The following is an 18,499-nucleotide window of genomic DNA, read 5'->3' on the forward strand; positions in this document are numbered from 1 at the left end:
ATTCTCTCGTAGGACGAATAAAACTGCTGACAAATTTACAAAAAACGATCATTGTTTCTGACAAAATTACCTCTTTATGGTTTTTATGAAATATTTATAAATTATTTGGGCCAAAAATTGATTGGTGTGACAAATATTTGTATGTGTCGTTTATTTTTTGAAAGCAATTTGGTTTAGAGTCTCAGAATTTAAAATTTTTGCATCAAATGAATGCTTATGGTAGAAACACTTCATTTTTAGATAATGCCTTACAAGTTAAGCATCATTGGCTCTGGTAACTTCGGTTCATGCATCGCCAGACATTGCGCAACCAACATCAAGAACGTTCCAGAAATGGATCCACACATCAAGATGTGGGTTCTTGAAGAAATCGTCAATGGCGAATCCCTCATCCATACAATCAACACAACACACGAGAATGTCAAGTATCTTCCAGGTTACAACCTCGGTGAAAATGTTGAAGCCAGCGGTGACGTCGTCGAATGCTGCGATGCTGATTTCTTCATCTTTGTCGTCCCACACCAATTCCTTCCAGCTACACTCGAAAAGATGAAGGGACATGTTAAGAACACAGCTACAGGATGCCTCCTTACAAAGGGTATCAATTTCAAGGATGGCAAGATCCAGCTCCTTACAGATACAGTCGAAGAGATCATCGGCATCAAGTGCGGCTCTCTCATGGGTGCTAACATCGCTAACGAAATCGCTCGCGGAGACTTCTGCGAATCCACATTAGCTTTCCCAGATATCCCAGAGCGTGAGACATGGAAGCAGCTCTTCGAATCTCCAAAGTTCAAGATCTCTTGCACAAACGATATCGTTACACAGCAACTCTCCGGCACAATGAAGAACATCGTTGCTCTCGGTGGCGGTATTGTTGATGGCCTCAACATGGGTCAGTCCACAAAGGCTGCTATCCTCCGTGAAGGCTTCGTCGAGATCTTCGACTTCGCTAAGATGATGTTCCCAGAAAGAGGTGTCGACATCCTTACAATGATTGAATCATGCGGATTCGGCGATATTGTCGCATCATCTTATGGCGGCAGAAACAGAAAGTGCGCTGAATACTTCGTCAAGTCTGGAAAGTCATTCAAGGAATGCGAAGCTGAACTCCTCAACGGTCAGAAGCTTCAGGGTACACTTGCTGCTGCTGAAGTCTACAAGATCCTTGTTGAGAGAAAGGCAACAGAGAAATTCCCACTCCTCACAACAATCCAGCTTATCAGCGAAAGAAAGGTTGAACCAGCTGAGATCATCAACTACAGAAATCATGCTGCAGTTACAGCCTAAATGATATAAACTCTATCTATCTCTATATAATTTCTTCATTATTTTTTTCTTACCTAATCTCTTCTAATTTACTTTTATTAGAGGGAAGAGCTTGTAATAGATGAGTCAAATGAGAGTTTTATGCCCAAGTTTTGTTGCTGGATTACTTTATTTAAATTATCATCATTAGCAAAGATTAAAAAATACATTTATCTTTGTGATGATGCGAAAACAAGGATTATACTTATAAAAATAGATGCTAATTTTAATATTATACTTAAACTAATTATTACCTTACATAATAAGTAATTTAAAATCAAAATCAAACAAAACTCTTTAAGAAGAGATAATTTTAATAGAAAATCTTGTACTACAATAAAAATAAAGTATATTCTTTTTCCAAAAATTTTTTAAAAATTCTATTTTCTCGTATAAATCTGAGAATTTTTAATTCATTTTTAAATTTTTGGAATTTGAAAAACGCAATTCTACTTTATTTTCATTAATGAACATTAAAGAATACCATTGTAGAACTCAATGATCTATTAAAAGTAAGATTTATCCATTAATTCCTTGATTATTTCATAAATATTCAAAGGAAGTCTCATCTTTTATCTATATTTTGTCTATTAACTACACAATCCAGCATAATTTTATAGATAGAACGGATGTAATTGTAAATATCAAAAATAATTTTTGAGATATTGAGTAAAAAAATAACTAAATTGCATAAACTAGTCAGATATAATAATCTGATTATACTTTTTACTTCGAGCGAGCAGCGATTTCCTTCTTTACGTTTGCAAGGTCCTCTTCGATTCTCTCGAGTGCGTTTCTGTCGATTTGTGTCTCGGCTCTGTCGATCTTTGTATCGAGTTCCATGATCTGTGCAGAGATTTTACCAGAAGTTTCAATTCCTTCAGAAATTCCTTCGAATAAGACAAGTAACTCTACGATTGTCTTGTACATCATCTTTGCCCACTCTCCGTTTGGCGTCTTTGCCTCTGTATAGACCATTTCGTCGATGTACATCCAAGTTCTTTTTACCTTGGAAATCGTGTTATTCATTGTATTATGTTGGTTACGGATATCTGATCTGATTCTCTCTACGTCAGCCTCTTGTTTCTCGATGGTCTTGATGATCTGGAAGATGGAATCGATGTAATGAGATCTTGGTTTCTGTTCTCCTCTGTTTTCCATGGCTTTCTCGAGATTGGAGATAGCCTCGGCATCTGTGGCCAATTTGGCTTCACCTTCTTGGATTTGGCGTTTAAGTTTGGCAAGTTTTGTCATCTGGCGCTGATAATCATCAGTTCTTGTCCTGATGGCCGTAGAAAGGCTTCTGTATTCGTTGATAAGGGCGGATCTCTTCGGTTCGAACTCTCTGGCAATTTCAAGAAGAGAGGCCATCGAATCGACGAAATCTCTCTGTAAAGCGCGTATTTGTGTTGGATCGGACTTTGCGATTTCAGCCATCTTGGTGGCCTTGTCGACTTCGTTTGCGAGCCTTGTATTTTCTTCTTTGACTGTTTCGAGTAATTCGTTGATTCTCTTGATTTCGTCCTTGTTTGATTCGATTTGGCTTTCGATTTCTGCGGCTGAGGATTCTGTTCTGTTGATTAACTCGCGGATTTCGACCATTTCCTTGCTTTGCTCTTCTCTGATTTGCTTTTCTTGTTTTACTGTTAATTTCGGAACAACAGGAGCTGCTGGAGCGGCTTCTTCCACTTTCTCTGCAAGATCAACTTTGTCCTTGCTTGCGCTCCTCTCGATTCCTGTTGTAGATGCGACGGCAGCTGTTGTAAGGGTAGAAGCGGCGTTTTGGCCGATCTTTGTATCTTGGGAGTGGTAGTCGAAACGGGCCTGATTGGCAATACGTGATCTGGCCTTTGTAGATGGTAAAATTGTTGGTTTCATTGCAACAGCTACGACTTCCGCTGGAGTAGATGAAACTTGGAAGGCACGGGATGCGATATTTTGAAGCTTAGTTGTTGATGGCTTCTCTTTGCTGAAATCGAACTGATCAATATCAACTTCACGATCATTGAAGGCAAGAAGAGAAGCTAATGAGTTCTTCTTGAGCTGTGTGTTGAAAGGAATGCCAGAGTTAGGTAAGATTGGCTCTTCAATGAATGGCTGCTTTGGCATTAATGAAAACTCAGCAATCTTCTTAGAATCTTCAATTCCAGCTGGCTTAAGGACTTCCTTAAGTGACTGAACAACGTATGAACGGACTTTTAATGTCTTGCATGCGTTGAATTCATCTTGAGCGGCCTTAATTGCTAATGCGCTTGGAGATGTAACAGCAACAGATTTAGCAACATCATTGTTTGAACGTGGGACTTTTTCAAGCAAGAAAGAAATGACTGCACGTGTTTTTTCGATCTGTGGGTATAAAATAGCATCATATCCTAAAGATGTTGGATATCCCTTTGCAACAATCTTTTCTATCATGTCTGTTGCATATTTATAAAGGGTAGCGCTGCTCTTTGGAGGTGGTGGAGTCTTACCGATATCTGGAAATAGTGAGAAAAGGAATCTTAAGACATCAATCATCTTGTCAGTTGTGATGGCCGAAAGATTCTGGATGGCTCCAGCTTGCTTGTAGCCAAGAATGGAAAGCTGATTAATGATAATTCCGTCTGCGTCGACACTCATATTTATTTTTTTTTCAAAAAGTGACAAAAGGTACCAGAAACACAATTTATCTTTCACTATTAAATACTAAACATATCCAGTTATTGAAATTCATTTCGTAAATTCGTTTTCTTCTTATATCCTGAATTTTAATCCTAACATCACATTATTTTGCATCTTTTTGATCAAGATGGACCTAGTGTGTGTCATTTTGATGCCATTGATACAATAGACAAAACATTTGATAAATATCTTATTTCGAAATGATATTTATTAGAAAAATCTAAAGATTCAATCAAAAATAGATGCAATTTATCAAATTTCTTTATTTTCGGCAATAAGATCACAATTTTTATTGAAATCAATTGTTTAATCATGAAAGGTGAATAGTTTATAGTCAAATATAGACATCTTTTATGTTTCTTTTGCACCATAAAAAACAAGAATGATTTGAGCCTCTCTGTTATTCTTTTCAATTGCTATATTTAAAGGAGTTTTCCCATTTATATTTTTGGCATTAACATCTGCACCATGATTTATAAGAAATTCTACAACATATTTATTGTTCTTTTGAGAAGCTTTATGAAGTGGTGTTTTTCCTATATTATTTTTTGCATTGACATTAGCACCATTTGAAATTAAAATTTCGCAAATTTCCTTGCTATGACGTGCTGCAAAGTGAAGGGGTGTTTCTTTATGATCATTTTTTGAATTTACATTCGCACCATTTGAAATTAAAATTTCGCAAATTTCCTTGCTATGACGTGCTGCAAAGTGAAGGGGTGTTTCTTTATGATTATTTTTTGAATTTACATTCGCACCATTTGAAATTAAAATTTCGCAAATTTCCTTGCTATGACGTGCTGCAAAGTGAAGGGGTGTTTCTTTATGATCATTTTTTGAATTTACATTCGCACCATTTGAAATTAAAATTTCGCAAATTTCCTTGCTATGACGTGCTGCAAAGTGAAGGGGTGTTTCTTTATAATCATTTTTTGAATTTACATTCGCACCATTTGAAATTAAAATTTCGCAAATTTCCTTGCTATGACGTGCTGCAAAGTGAAGGGGTGTTTCTTTATGATTATTTTTTGAATTTACATTCGCACCATTTGAAATAAGGATGTCGGCAAAATCAATGATTCCATGATTGCATGTGGAAAAAAGTGGAGTTTCTCCAGCATTATTTTTTACATTAACATCAGCACCATGAGATAAAAGATATTTAATCAATTCCCTGTTACCTTCTATGACTGCAGCATGAAGAATAGAATAGCCAAAAATATTATCTTTCGAATTAACATCTACTCCATATTCAATAAATGATTTACAGAGAGAATTAATTCCAAAGCTCAACGAATGTGTAAAACAACTATTAATATCTTTGCTATAATCCATGTATATTAGGAATGCATCGAGGTTGTGAAACTCAGAACACCATTCTAATTTAATTTTCAAATCATAATTGTTCATCAAATATACCACAAAATCTTGATTATGAGAAATAATTGCATATTGCATTACTTTTTCATCGGGATCTACATACTGTAGGCACTCATTAATGATGCTTGAATTTCCGCCCAATAATGAAAATTGAAGATTTTTGATAGTTAAAGTCCAGTCATATTTTGCTCTTAAATATTTAAAACATCCAACTGCTCCATGAAGGCAACATATATCAATCAATGATTCTCCTTTTCCATAAGGGTCAGGATGTAAACTACATTTGATTAATTGATCCTTATCGAAACCATCTTGCTCTGCTATAATTTTGAATGTGTCTAAGTTGTCATTCATTAAAGCCCTATATATCGGGTTTTCTTCACAAACATATACTGAACATTTTTGTGCTTCAAATTCTTTGAATTTTGACGGGTCATTTTGGTGAAACATAATTCCATATTCCTGATAAAAGAAGAATTCAAAGAGAGGTCCTAATGCTAGATAATACCATGGATAATAATCATCATAAATTTTTTTGAATAATGAAAGATATGATTTAACATAACGCTTTCTATACCTTGTGGCCAATTTTAGAATCTGGCATACCATATAGTGCGGAAGTAGTTTTGGTTCAATGAGTTTAGTTTTTATTTCATTGTAAATTGTTTTAATTTCTTCTTCATTTGTCGTGCTTAGTTGATATATTGACCTAGTGATGTCAATATAGTCTTTGTATTGCTCCCTGAGACCAGTAAAGATGGCCGAATTCATGAAAAATGAATCAAATTATTGAAGTATTTTTTGAAAGGAAAAAACCGTTGTCGGAAAAAATAAAAATGGAAATAAACTAAGTTTCTTCAACATATGGACTATTGACGAAAAATCGGAAAATTTTGAATTAATTTTCCAAATGGTAAACAAATGATTTTTTTTTACAATCACAAATTCAATTTTGATTACTGCAGCAATAAAATTTGTCATTATTGTATCCTTTGATAAAGCAAATGTTAATATATTTTTAGAGTTTGAAGATATCCTCCGCAAAGTTACTTGAATTCGGGCATTACCTGATAATTTTCATATGTAGTTTATATACATCACATGTTTTTCAGTATGAATTGATGTATGACAAATAAATCTTTAACTTTTCATGTATATTAATGGTATAAGTAGTTGTAACTTTGATAAAACTTGGCCACTCATTAGCATAAGTACTAAAACTATTATTTGCATCAGTTAGACAAAAGATATATTTTATCTGTAACATTTTATTTCTCAGATATAACTTGATGAGTTTATTATGATTTCACAATTAATTCACAAAACTATGAAGTGATTAATTGGCTTCCAAGACAATATTTAAAAGCCCTAGCTATCAAGCTTTTCCAATTGGTAATTAATTGCACTCTTATTTTATCAGTTTATCAAGCTAAAATCGCAATTACTTTGAGGGCTTATTATTAACACTATAACGGATATGTATTTTTTTTTTCAATGAAATGTGATTGACAAAAAGCTGTTATAATGGGCCATTCGCTATAATTCCTAAAAATAACATAATTGATTAAATCATATCGGATTGACAAAATCATTCTTATACTTTTCTACTGTTTCTCAATCGCATTTTTTCCCAGAAATCGGTTATAATAGGCAAACCTGTTTAGATTAGTTCATGACAACATTTACTTCAATTATTGATCACGGTCAGCCTTTGCTATTAGTTTTCAAGCGTTAATTTCTCCACACTGGAATTTGATTGGGAGCCCATTAAAGTATCAAAATAAACTCGGGCAAATGACTGTAATTAAATGCTCAGAGAATTGTCCGCGCGATATCTATAGCTTTTTTGAATCCATCATGGGCGTTCTCAAAATAAACGACAGAAAAATTATAAGAGAGACAAAATATTACCAGAACATGACATAGGTTAATATTTATCGCATAAAATCGAAAATTACTTTGAAGTATAATACAATTTGCTATCTCACACTCAATTTTGAGAACTGTTTCGTCATAAATTGAGAGACACTTTTCTAAATTTGCTTGTCAATTATTTTCTTTGAAATTGTTAGAGTTTAACAATTCACGGGACTCACCTCATTTTTAATTCCGAATGCTTCGCAATTTCAGCAAAAGAGTTCCAGGAGATGGCAATACCGCTGCCACTTCCGTTGCTTACCAGCTTACAGAAACATCATTCATCTACCCAATCACACCAGCTACAACAATGGGTGAATTAGTTGATGCTTGGATCGCCCAGGGTCGTAAGAACATCTGGGGCAACAAAGTCAACATGGCTATGATGCAATCAGAAGGTGGTGCTGCTGCCGCTGTTCACGGTGCTACAGCAGTTGGTGCCCTTTGCGCTACATTCACAGCTTCACAAGGTGCTCTCCTTATGATCCCAGATATGTACAAGATCGTCGGTGAAATGTGCCCAGCTGTCTTCCACATCGCTGCTCGTTGCATTGCTACATCTGCTCTTTCCATTTACAACGATCACGGTGATATCTACGCTTGTCGTGCCACAGGCATGCCAATTCTTTTCTCAAATGGTGTCCAGGAGGCTCACGATCTCGCTGCTGTCGCTCACTTAACATCCATCCACACAGGTCTTCCATTCATCCACACATTCGATGGCTTCCGTACATCCCACGAAATCAACACATACGAAGAACTCGATAACGAAACACTTTGGCCACTTATCGACCAGAAGGCTCTCGCCGCCTTCCGTGCTCGTTCTCTTAACCCAGAACATCCATCTGAGCGCGGCACAATCTGCGGCCCAGAATACGTCTGGCAGATGCACGAAAAGCTTCGCAAGCCATACCAGGCTCTCCCAGCTGAAGTCGAGAAGATGATGAAGGCTCTCGGTGACAAGACAGGCCGTTACTACAAGCCATACCAGTACGCTGGCCCACGTGACCCAGAGAACGTCATCATCATGATGGGTTCTGGCTGTGATCCAGTCGAAGAATTCATCACAGAACACCCAGAGTACAAGACAGGCCTCATCAAGGTCTATCTTTACCGCCCATTCTCTGTTGAGATGTTCAACGCTGCCATTCCATCCTCTGTCAAGCGTGTCTGCGTTCTCGACAAGGTTGTAGATCCAACAGGCCCACGTGAACCACTCTTCGAAGATGTTGCTGCTGCTCTCATTGGCGAACGCAACGTCAAGATCATCGGTGGCCGCTACGGTATCTCATCCCGCGACTTCGCTCCAGTCCATGTCGAAGCCATCGTCAAGAACCTTGTTTCTCAGATTCCAAAGGACCGCTTCACAGTTGGTGTTGTCAACCCAGAAACAGCTCTTCCACTCGGCAAGCCATTCGATCACCTTCCAGAAGGCACAAAGCAGTGCATGTTCTGGGGTCTCGGCTCTGATGGTACAGTCGGTGCTAACAAGCAGGCTATCAAGCTTATCGTTTCCAACACAAAGCTTTACGGCCAGGCTTACTTCGCTTACGATGCCCACAAGTCCGGAGGTGTCACAACATCCCACCTTCGTTTCGGTGCCAAGCCAATCAACGCTCCATACTACGTTCAGAACGCTGATTACATCGCTTGCCACAACCCATCATACCTCCACAAGTTCGACATGACAAAGCAACTCAAGCAGGGTGGTGTCTTCGTCATCAACTTCCCAGGCAATCTTGATCTCAACAAGGATCTCCCAGGATCATTCCGCCGCTCAATCGCTGAGAAGGATGCTAAGCTTTACACAATCGATGCTACACAGATCGCTATCGACCTCAAGCTCCCAGGCCGTATCAACATGCTTATGCAGACAGTTTTCTTCGGCCTCGCTAACATCATCCCAGCCGAAGAGTGCATCGCTCTCCTTAAGAAGTCCATTGCTAAGCAGTACGCTCGCAAGGGTAAGGAAGTCATCCAGAAGAACTGGGACATGGTCGACCATGCTCTCCAGGGCCTCAAGGAATTCAAGTACAACAAGGCTGAATGGCTCAACGCTCCAGTCGAACCAAGACCAAAGCACGAGGGTATCCGCCACATCATCGATATGTCCATCCTTCAGGAAGGTGAGTCCGTCTCTGTTGATGAGATGGTCGACATCGGCCTCGTTCCAAACGGCACAGCCAAGTTCGAGAAGCGTGGTATCGCCGTCACAGTTCCAAAGTGGGACGAAAAGAAGTGCATTCAGTGCAACACCTGCGCCATGGTCTGCCCACACGCTGTCATCTGCCCATTCCTTCTCAAGCCAGAAGAAGTCCAGGGCCTTACAACACTAAAGGCTAAGGGCAAGGAGATCAAGGATTACCAGTTCAGAATCCAGATCACACCACTCGACTGCACAGGCTGCGGCACATGCGTCACATCCTGCCCAACAAAGGCTCTCTCTATGACATACCGTAACGCTAAGCTCGACGAGGAAGAGGGCAAGAACTGGGAACGCCTTACAGCTATTCCAAACCGTGGACACCTTGTTCCAGCTACAAACGTTCGCAACGTTCAGTTCCGCCAGCCACTCATCGAATTCAACGGTGCTTGCCAGGGATGCGGTGAAACAGCTATCTGCAAGCTCCTTACACAGCTCTATGGTGACCAGCTTTACCTCGCTAACGCTACAGGCTGCTCTCTCGTTTGGGGTGCTACATTCCCATTCAACCCATACACAACAAACGAGCGCGGACACGGTCCAGCTTGGGCTAACTCCCTCTTCGAAGATAACGCTGAATTCGGCTACGGTATGTTCAAGGCTGTCGAAGCCCGCCGTAACATCACAAAGCGCCTCATCGTCGATGTCATCGAATCCGGTGAAGTCAAGGGTGAGCTCAAGGATCTCTTCGAGCAACTCCTCAAGGTTTGGGATCAGGATAAGGAATCCGGCGATCTCGCTGAGAAGATCAAGCCACTCCTTGCTAAGGTTCAGAACCCATCCGAGAAGCTCTTCGACCTCAAGTCACAGGCTGACATCCTTGCCAAGAAGCAAGTCTGGATCGTCGGTGGTGATGGTTGGGCTTACGATATCGGCTATGGTGGCCTTGATCACGTTCTTGCTTCTGGCGAAAACGTCAAGATCATCATCTACGATACAGAAGTTTACTCCAACACTGGTGGCCAATGCTCTAAGGCTACATCTCGTGGTGCTGTCGCTAACTTCTCTGCTGCTGGTTACACAAAGGCTAAGAAGGATCTTGGCGCCATCGCTATGACATACAAGAACATCTATGTCGCTTCAACATGCTTACTCGCTGATCCTAACCAGGCTCTCAAGGCTCTCCAGGAAGCTAAGGAGTACAACGGCCCAGCTATCATCATCAACTACTCTCCTTGCATCAACCACGGTATCAAGAAGGGACTTGGCTCAACACCAAAGCACTGCAAGGATCTCCTCAAGACAGGTTACCTCAACCTCTTCCGTTACAACCCATCCAAGGACAAGCCACTCACAGTCGACACAAAGCAGCCAGACTACAACCTCGACCCACTTGTTAAGGGCGAAAACAGATTCGCTGCTCTTAAGGATATCTATCCAAAGGAGGCTGAGACTAAGTTCCCACTTCTTATCAACGATATGAAGACACGTTACGAGGGCTACAAGAAGATCCAGCAAACACAGTAAGGCATTTTGCTTTTTACGCTTCTATCCAGTAATTTTAAATAAAGTGCATTTTTAATTAATTTTATATTACTTTTTTACGGAAATTAAAAAATTATTTTTGAGTGGCTGTTTTGACTTCACACAAATTAATAGTTATTTTTTTGAGAACATGTTTTGACTTCAAAAAATGGATCAGGGTTTAATACTAAATTATGAATATTTAGCAGCCCATATTACAGACTTTCTTGAGGACGACAAGCTCTGCACTGTTTTTGAAATAGAAGACATAAGAAAAATTCTGCAATTTGCAAATCTCACTTCAGATAATTTCATCTCGCTTCTTAAACAGTCATCTTCAACAATCAAAACAAGAGATATATTTGAGTGCATTCGAGATTCATATGTTTCAATTAACAATTTTCCAGAAGCAATTGCTACTTTAAAATCTGTTAAAAAATACGTGAAATTAAATTTGCTCGATGGAATAATTAATTTTTTGATTCAAATGTACCAAGAGATGCAATCATTGCAATCAATTATTGTTGAAAAGGAAAATATAATCTCTGGATTGAAAGAAGATTTAGAAATTGCTAAGTATGAAAATTTAAATGACCCAAATCGGATTTATAGTTTCCTTGATGAACTTTCGAAACAAGGTAATCAAAGAATGATTGAAAAGGCATGTAAAAAAGGCCTATATTGTTATGGCGATAAACATGGAAAGACAGTTCTTCATATGGCCTGCCAAAATAGCAATTCCAGACTTGTCATATCTCTTATTAAAGGTGGATGTAGAACTTGCATTACAACTTATGATTATTATTATCCAATTGACTATGCATCAGGTCCTGAAGAATTCGAAATCATAAAAAGTCTAATAAAAGCAGGCAACGATAAAGATCACAAAGACTTTTCAGAAGAAACACCACTCATTAGGGCCTCATCTAATGGAAACATTAGATTGGTCAAATATCTCACATCAATTGGGGCTAATATAGAAGCAAAAAATAAATACGGTTCTAACCCACTTTTGCGAGCTACAGAGAATAACCATTTTGAAATTATCAAACATCTCATCTCAGTTGGAGCTAATTTAGAGGCAAAAAGTAGAAACGGCGAAACTCCTCTTATAATTGCTTCAAGAGATGGAAAAATTGATATTGTTAAATATCTTATTTCTATCGGGGCAAATATTGATGCACGAGATAAAGAAGGAAAAACCTCACTTATTTGTGCCCTCAATGATTCAAAACTTGAAGTTAGTCAATACCTTATCTCTTCGGGAGCCAGAATAGATATTAAAGATAATAATGGAAATTCCACACTCACACAAGCATCTCGCGCAGGTTTTCTTGAAATAGTCAAATGTCTTATATCTGCTGGAATTGATAAAGATATAAAGAATAATGACGGAGTAACTCCACTTATGCTTGCATCACAATTTGGACATTTAGAAATAGTTCAATATTTGATTTTTCTTGGATCTAATATAGATGAAAGGAATAAAGATGGAAATACTGCCCTTATACTGGCTACAAATCCTTATTCATATGATGAAAAAATGGATATCATATCTATCGAAATAATGAAACTTCTTATTTCTAAAGGGGCAAATATTGAAACAAAAAATAACAAAGAGAATACTCCACTCATTAGTGCAGCACAGAATGGTAATCTCCCAATTGTGAAATATCTTATTTCTATCGGAGCTAATATTAATGCAACAACCAATAATGGGAAAACTCTGCTTTATTTATCGCGCAAATCTGTGAGGGAGTATCTTTTATCGATTGGTGTCAAATGGGTTTAAAATCAATTAATTTAACTTATAAATTTTTATTATTTTTTAAAACATTTTATTAAAGTTAATATAATATCAAATATGAAATAATCTTTATTCTGGTGATGGTCCATTCGGGAAGTTACGGAACATTTCTTCTGGAGTCTTCATTTTATACAAATAATCCGGAAGTGGCTTTCCGCTTGGAAGTGTAGTTCCTGGATTGAATAAATCAGCAAAGAATGGATGTCTCATGCAATCAACAGCTGTATAACGCTTCTTAACATTGAAAATAAATATTTTTTCGAGTAAATCTATAAATTCTGGTGGTGTGAATGATGGGAGGGCTGCTTTGAGTGTCATACCCTTAATTCCAAATTGTGTAAAACGTTTTGATGATTCGAATGACTCCAAATCTTCTGGATTTGGTGAACCGATGGTTTTGACTATTGAAGTTAATAATTCAGAGTTGTTTCTTCCATTAAATAAAGAGCGACCTTGAAGGAAGAGCTCTGCAAGAACACATCCTGCCGACCAAACATCAATTGAAAAAGTATAGGCCGGACAGTCTAATAGTAGCTCTGGAGCTCGATAGTTTCTTGTTGCAATGTAGGAAACACTCTTTTCTCCTGGCAAAAGGAACTTTGCACTACCAAAATCGCATAATTGAAGGCGTCCATCATCTGGATCAACAAGAACGTTCGATGGTTTGATATCACGATGAGCTATGCTGTGCGCGTGAAGGTAAGCAAGGCCAGAAAACATTTGATATCCCCATAATTTGACATATAAAGGAGGTGGGAACGGGAATTTCGACATAAACATTGGAAGACTGTCTGGCAAATAGTCTGTAATGAGTATTAAGAATTTGTGCTGTCTCTGACCTTCATTAATAAATTTATGTCCAATGTAAACTAAATTATTCGGGTGTTGAAGACGGCTAACGAGTTGCAATTCACGAGATTTGAACTTTGGATCCATAAAAACTTTCTTAATTGCCACAGGCTCTCCTTTAGCATTGTTGCAAAGAAAAACTGCGCCGAAAGTTCCCACTCCAACTGTTTTGACTAAAGTATAACCTTCAAGAGGCTGAAGATTAAGGGTATCTGCTTTAAGGTGTGTAACTGATCTCATTTTGATTTGCTCAAAAAGAACGTTTACAAAAGTTGAATTTTTTTATATTTTTATGAATTTCTTCAATATTATAGGCATGTAGGCAATACCATGCCTTGGTTCTTTTCCACTTACAACAAAATAAAAAAAGACAATAGGAATTTGATCAAAACATTTATCTGGACTTTCGAATCATCACAATATACTCCATGCACATGTGCTTGATGCATTCTTCACAGAAATGTTTTTGTATGAGTAAATCAGAAAGAAAAATCCAATTAAGTTTAAAGAATTCATAGGATTAATTCTATCAATAGACTAAAGCAAGCGGACTGGTTTTAATTATATTTTGCCCAATGTTTTAAAAATTCATTAAATAATTTTGCATAATTTTTAAAAATTTTATCGACACATATCCTTAAACCATGAATACAGAACAACAAATCAAGATTAAATGTACAAAGTACATTTTCCATGACAAATGTGCACAATTAATGAATACATCAGGATTTTAAACAAATGCGATTAATAAGCAGATCTTGGAACTGATCATTAGAAGAAGTGTGAGGACTTTCACACAGAGTTTTCTTCAAATTTAAACTGAAGTGTCAATATTTGAAATATTAACCTAGATATAAAGAACTAGTAACCAGTTACATCAGCGAAGTCCTTCCGAACTCAAGCTTGTGTAAAAAATCAATAGATCAGTAAAAGTCTCCAACAGATTTTGTCACTTTTTATCATTTCAAATTCAATGAATGATTTAGAGTTTGAAGAATTTCAGAATACATGGAGTGACACCACTCCAGTAGAGGCAAAACAAGATCCAGATGGAATCTTCGGAATGCAATATTCTGAACAATATAAATATATTATGGGAATTTTCCGTGCTGCATTAAATAAAATGGAATTATCGCAGCGTGCACTTAAATTAACAGAAATAATTGCTACGAAAAATCCATCCAATATCGCAGTTTGGTGGTATCGTCAAGAAATTTTGAAAGCTATTGGTTATTCCTGGGAAGAAGAAATGGATTTCCTCGATCAGCTTACAGTTGAACAAGTTAAACCATACCAATTATGGAATCATCGTAAATTCCTCGATGACCGTTGTGAAACAGTTCCAGATGAGAAGAAAAGGCTTTTCAAACTTATTGCATGCGATAACAAGAACTTCCATGCCTATAGTTTCTTTATTTGGTTCATTGAACGCTGGGGTGTTTATGATTATTTTCTTGACTACACAAAGGATTTACTACATGTTGATAAATATAATAACAGTGCTCTCAGCTTCAGATTCTGGATTGTTCAACACAAAAATCTAAATACAGAAGAAGAATTGAAATATGTTTTAGAGTTAATGGCAAGAGATTATCAAAATGAGAGTGCCGCAAACTACATCCGTGGACTCATGAAGCTCAATCCTTCACTTGTCCCAACAATCAAAGAAACTTTCGATAAAATCGTAGTTGATCATCATTTCAAGGAAATCTATTCATTACTTTATACCATTGCATGTATACAGAACGATAAAGAGACACAAGACAAGTACTGTGATCTTTTGATTGAATTGGATACTTACAAGGCTCAATACTGGACATTAGTGAAAAATCATGCTGTAAAGAACATGTGAGCTGTCTTTTGTTAATAAAATTTAAGATTAAAATATTGTTATACTTATTTTTCATTTTTTCATCATCTTTCAGTTTTTAAATCATCTAAAAACTCTTGCCCATATAGAAGGCAATCATATTATTATAGTTTTCCTCTCAATTGCAGTTGTAAATTTTTATCTTCTCATTTTCCTTTAATAATGCAAATTTAAATAGTACAAAAATTGTACAATAAAATAATATAAGAATTAATGACCATTTATTTAGTTTTCAGTTTTATGATGATTATCAAATTCAGGAAATGAGTATTTGCAATTTTCTATTAAGATTAGAGGAAACATCCTTGTTTCAACGGAAATTATGAAAAATAATTTTTATAATTTTTATTCAAAGAGATGTATGAACAAATTAACTGTACAACTGAGACATATATTATATGTTTAGAAGGATCACGACAGTAAAAGATAAAGAAAAACAATTTTAAAATTAAGAATTTAGTATTAAACAAAAATATAAATGTTCAACTTAATAATATTACATGAAATTATATATTAATAAATATATTTTTGGTGCTTCATGCGTAAACAGTGAGTTCATCAACATTCGGCGCTGTGATCTTGTTATCTATAACAGTTGGAGGTCCTTCGAGAGGAACGGATTTACTGGACCTCCTGGTGAAGTTAATTACTTCCCTTTCGGTTTTCACTTCACTTCTAATTTGGTCCATTTCAGAAGGAACGTGTTTCTTCTTTTCTGGCATTTTGATGCGCATTTCGTAGCATTTTGAGCAGTGCGGCCTGTTGTGGATGGGACGAGCTGCAGCAGGAGTCAAATGGCAGCCGCATACTCTGCAAATGAAGCATTCTGAGTGGTAAATCTTCTCATGCCACTTTAATCTGTCGTCAAGAAGGTTGAAACGGCGTTTGCAGAATGCACAACTATCTGTAATTGGCGAACCATGCTGTAAACAGTAGAATTTGTTATGATGTACGATATAATTATCTCCATTTAAGATTTGATCGCAAACTTCACAGCGGAAGTGGTCGCGATGGAAGTATTGTTGATTGTGAAATACATAGTTAAGTTCGAGAATCTTTTCGCCGCATTTTTTGCATATAATATTTTCAACTTTTTCTTGGCAGTGTTTGCATATGATTTTATCACCTATTTCTTCGTAGCTTTCGTTAGTTAATGGTTTGCAGCAGCGACTGCACGCGAGACATGTCTTGTGGATCTGTTTTCCGCTCTTGAGAGTTAAAATTTCGTCTTCTGTAAAGATTGGATTGCTGCAAACCTTGCACACGCGCTTACTAACCTTGATTATGCAGTCCTTGCACATGTTTTTGCCTTGGTATGTGTAACATTCGTTATAATCGAGATGTTTACCACAAGTAAAGCACTTAACGCACTCGTCATGGTAGTAATAGCCATTTAAGTATGTGTAATTGTCAATAATTTCTTTGTTACAAGCTTGGCAAGTTCTGATTGGTAAAACAAAATCTTCGAAGGCACTTGGAACAACGAGATTAGAAAATGCTGCTAAATTAGGCATAGCAGATGCCTCGTAGCCATCGGGAATGTTGCTATCTAAAGGAATTGACTTTAACATTTGAGTTCCAGAGTAATATTGAACGGCATTTGATTGCATAGCATCATCAATCGTTGAAGCCATGTATTCGAAGTTGTTTTGTTGTGGTTGTACTTTCGATTGACTCTCAAACATTTCAGATGAAAATTTGATGTTACTTGCTGCAGGAATAACCTCCCATCCGAATTCATCAAGCTCACTCTTGAATCCGTCGAATGTTTGTAGCCTCTGATCTTCGATTTCCGCTTGTGTGTAATGAGCTTTTGGACTTGAAGGCGTTTCTACCGGCTTTTGAGAAGGAACAACGGGAGTTGGAAGTAACTCCAAGCTCTTGTTCGGAGTGATACCACGGAAACCTTCATTTGTCGGAATCGGTGGAAGTAAAAGCGCATCTGCGCCAAACGGCGTTGGCGGAGGCGGTGGGGGAAAGTCCATTGCAAGTGGTGAAGACGGTGCGGATGGTGATAAAAGAGGTGAAGCTGGAGGAGGAGTTAATGGAGATGAACTTGTAGGAATCGTTATTTGACTTGGTTTTTCATGGAATCCGTTTGCTTCATCAATCCATGATGAATGGCTTGACTCCGAAAATTGAGTTGGATTATCATAATCTTCACCGGGAACTAATAAACTCGGCATTCCACCATTCTTTATTTTTTTAGGCGCAACTTCGATGACTTTTGAATCTACGTGCTTTGAAGGCGATTTTTGACCTAACAATTTTTTATTTTCGGGTTTTGATTCAGAACTAGAGTAATATTCGTAAGATCCACTATCAGAATAATACTCGTAGTCATCATTGTTGTTATCTTCTTGAGCAGGAATCAATAAACTTTGGCCCTGGCTCATAGAAGAAATAATATAAAATCTTTTATCGTTACAACTATGGTCTAGACTAATCTGTCGTTTTTTATAAATTATAATGTTTGCATTATTTATGTTACATTTATTTAAACACCAGCCCGCAGTTTTTCAAAAGAAACATTTTCAGAAGATACTTTTCAAAACTCAATTAAAGTATGGAATGTAACATTTATTTCTGCTTGAAATTATTTACTTATTTCATAGAAATAATTGAGAGAGATTTTAATTCAAATTTTGGACTCTTCATAAAAAACGAAAAATGGAACCTTATGTCCTCATAAAAGTTTTCCAAGGTTGAAATGTCCTTAATTGCATTAATAGATGAATGGTTTTGCATGAAATCATGAAAAAATTGCGTTGCTGAATGAAGCAAATGTTATAGACTGTTATAGACCGAAAATAGATTTTTTCGGTTTTCTCTTCAAATAATTGAAAGAATGATACTATTATAGGTTTATTATATTATATAGCATATAATCATGCTATAGCCGAAAATTATAAGTTTTGAGAAGAGTGAATATAACACAAATAAATTTGAATGTAGGTTAAATTGCTTGTTGTTTTTAATAGCTATTTAATGGGAAATCCAATATTGCAAAATTCAAATTGAATGATTGAAAGAACAGAAA

General features: G+C 37.0%; 8 protein-coding genes across 8 annotated transcripts, besides 1 other annotated feature; 4 read left to right on the forward strand and 4 right to left on the reverse strand.

Moving 5' to 3' along the window:
- Positions 1-214: 214 nt before the first annotated feature.
- Positions 215-1,320, forward strand: TVAGG3_0890200 (glycerol-3-phosphate catabolic process; the record flags this gene model as incomplete). The annotated part of the gene is made up of 1 exon (XM_001321289.2): positions 244-1,290. The coding sequence occupies one exon, from the start codon at positions 244-246 to the stop codon at positions 1,288-1,290; it is 1,047 nt and encodes a 348-aa protein (XP_001321324.1).
- Positions 1,321-1,744: 424 nt separating this feature from the next.
- Positions 1,745-3,974, reverse strand: TVAGG3_0890210 (protein of unknown function, DUF812 family; the record flags this gene model as incomplete). Its single annotated transcript, XM_001321288.2, has 1 exon — positions 2,035-3,927. The coding sequence occupies one exon, from the start codon at positions 3,925-3,927 to the stop codon at positions 2,035-2,037; it is 1,893 nt and encodes a 630-aa protein (XP_001321323.1).
- Positions 3,975-4,061: 87 nt separating this feature from the next.
- Positions 4,062-6,206, reverse strand: TVAGG3_0890220 (cyclin-dependent kinase inhibitor 2C-related family; the record flags this gene model as incomplete). The annotated part of the gene is made up of 1 exon (XM_001321287.2): positions 4,321-5,958. The coding sequence occupies one exon, from the start codon at positions 5,956-5,958 to the stop codon at positions 4,321-4,323; it is 1,638 nt and encodes a 545-aa protein (XP_001321322.1).
- A 1,226-nt stretch (positions 6,207-7,432) lies between these two features.
- TVAGG3_0890230 (pyruvate:ferredoxin oxidoreductase proprotein) lies at positions 7,433-11,051 on the forward strand (the record flags this gene model as incomplete). The annotated part of the gene is made up of 1 exon (XM_001321286.2): positions 7,463-10,936. The coding sequence occupies one exon, from the start codon at positions 7,463-7,465 to the stop codon at positions 10,934-10,936; it is 3,474 nt and encodes a 1,157-aa protein (XP_001321321.1).
- Positions 11,052-11,102: 51 nt separating this feature from the next.
- Positions 11,103-12,725, forward strand: TVAGG3_0890240 (protein ubiquitination; the record flags this gene model as incomplete). The annotated part of the gene is made up of 1 exon (XM_001321285.1): positions 11,103-12,725. One exon carries the CDS (start codon positions 11,103-11,105, stop codon positions 12,723-12,725), a length of 1,623 nt encoding a protein of 540 aa, XP_001321320.1.
- Positions 12,726-12,800: 75 nt separating this feature from the next.
- Positions 12,801-14,136, reverse strand: TVAGG3_0890250 (STKc GSK3 domain-containing protein; the record flags this gene model as incomplete). The annotated part of the gene is made up of 1 exon (XM_001321284.2): positions 12,810-13,829. One exon carries the CDS (start codon positions 13,827-13,829, stop codon positions 12,810-12,812), a length of 1,020 nt encoding a protein of 339 aa, XP_001321319.1.
- Positions 14,137-14,562: 426 nt separating this feature from the next.
- On the forward strand, positions 14,563-15,488 carry TVAGG3_0890260 (CAAX-protein geranylgeranyltransferase protein; the record flags this gene model as incomplete). Its single annotated transcript, XM_001321283.1, has 1 exon — positions 14,563-15,441. One exon carries the CDS (start codon positions 14,563-14,565, stop codon positions 15,439-15,441), a length of 879 nt encoding a protein of 292 aa, XP_001321318.1.
- Positions 15,489-15,899: 411 nt separating this feature from the next.
- TVAGG3_0890270 (uncharacterized protein) lies at positions 15,900-17,879 on the reverse strand (the record flags this gene model as incomplete). The annotated part of the gene is made up of 1 exon (XM_001321282.1): positions 15,996-17,855. One exon carries the CDS (start codon positions 17,853-17,855, stop codon positions 15,996-15,998), a length of 1,860 nt encoding a protein of 619 aa, XP_001321317.1.
- A 377-nt stretch (positions 17,880-18,256) lies between these two features.
- Positions 18,257-18,499: part of a mobile genetic element that runs on past the window's edge.

This window comes from Trichomonas vaginalis, chromosome VI (genome assembly GCF_026262505.1).
Source record: "Trichomonas vaginalis G3 chromosome VI, whole genome shotgun sequence".
NCBI lineage: Eukaryota > Parabasalia > Trichomonadida > Trichomonadidae > Trichomonas > Trichomonas vaginalis.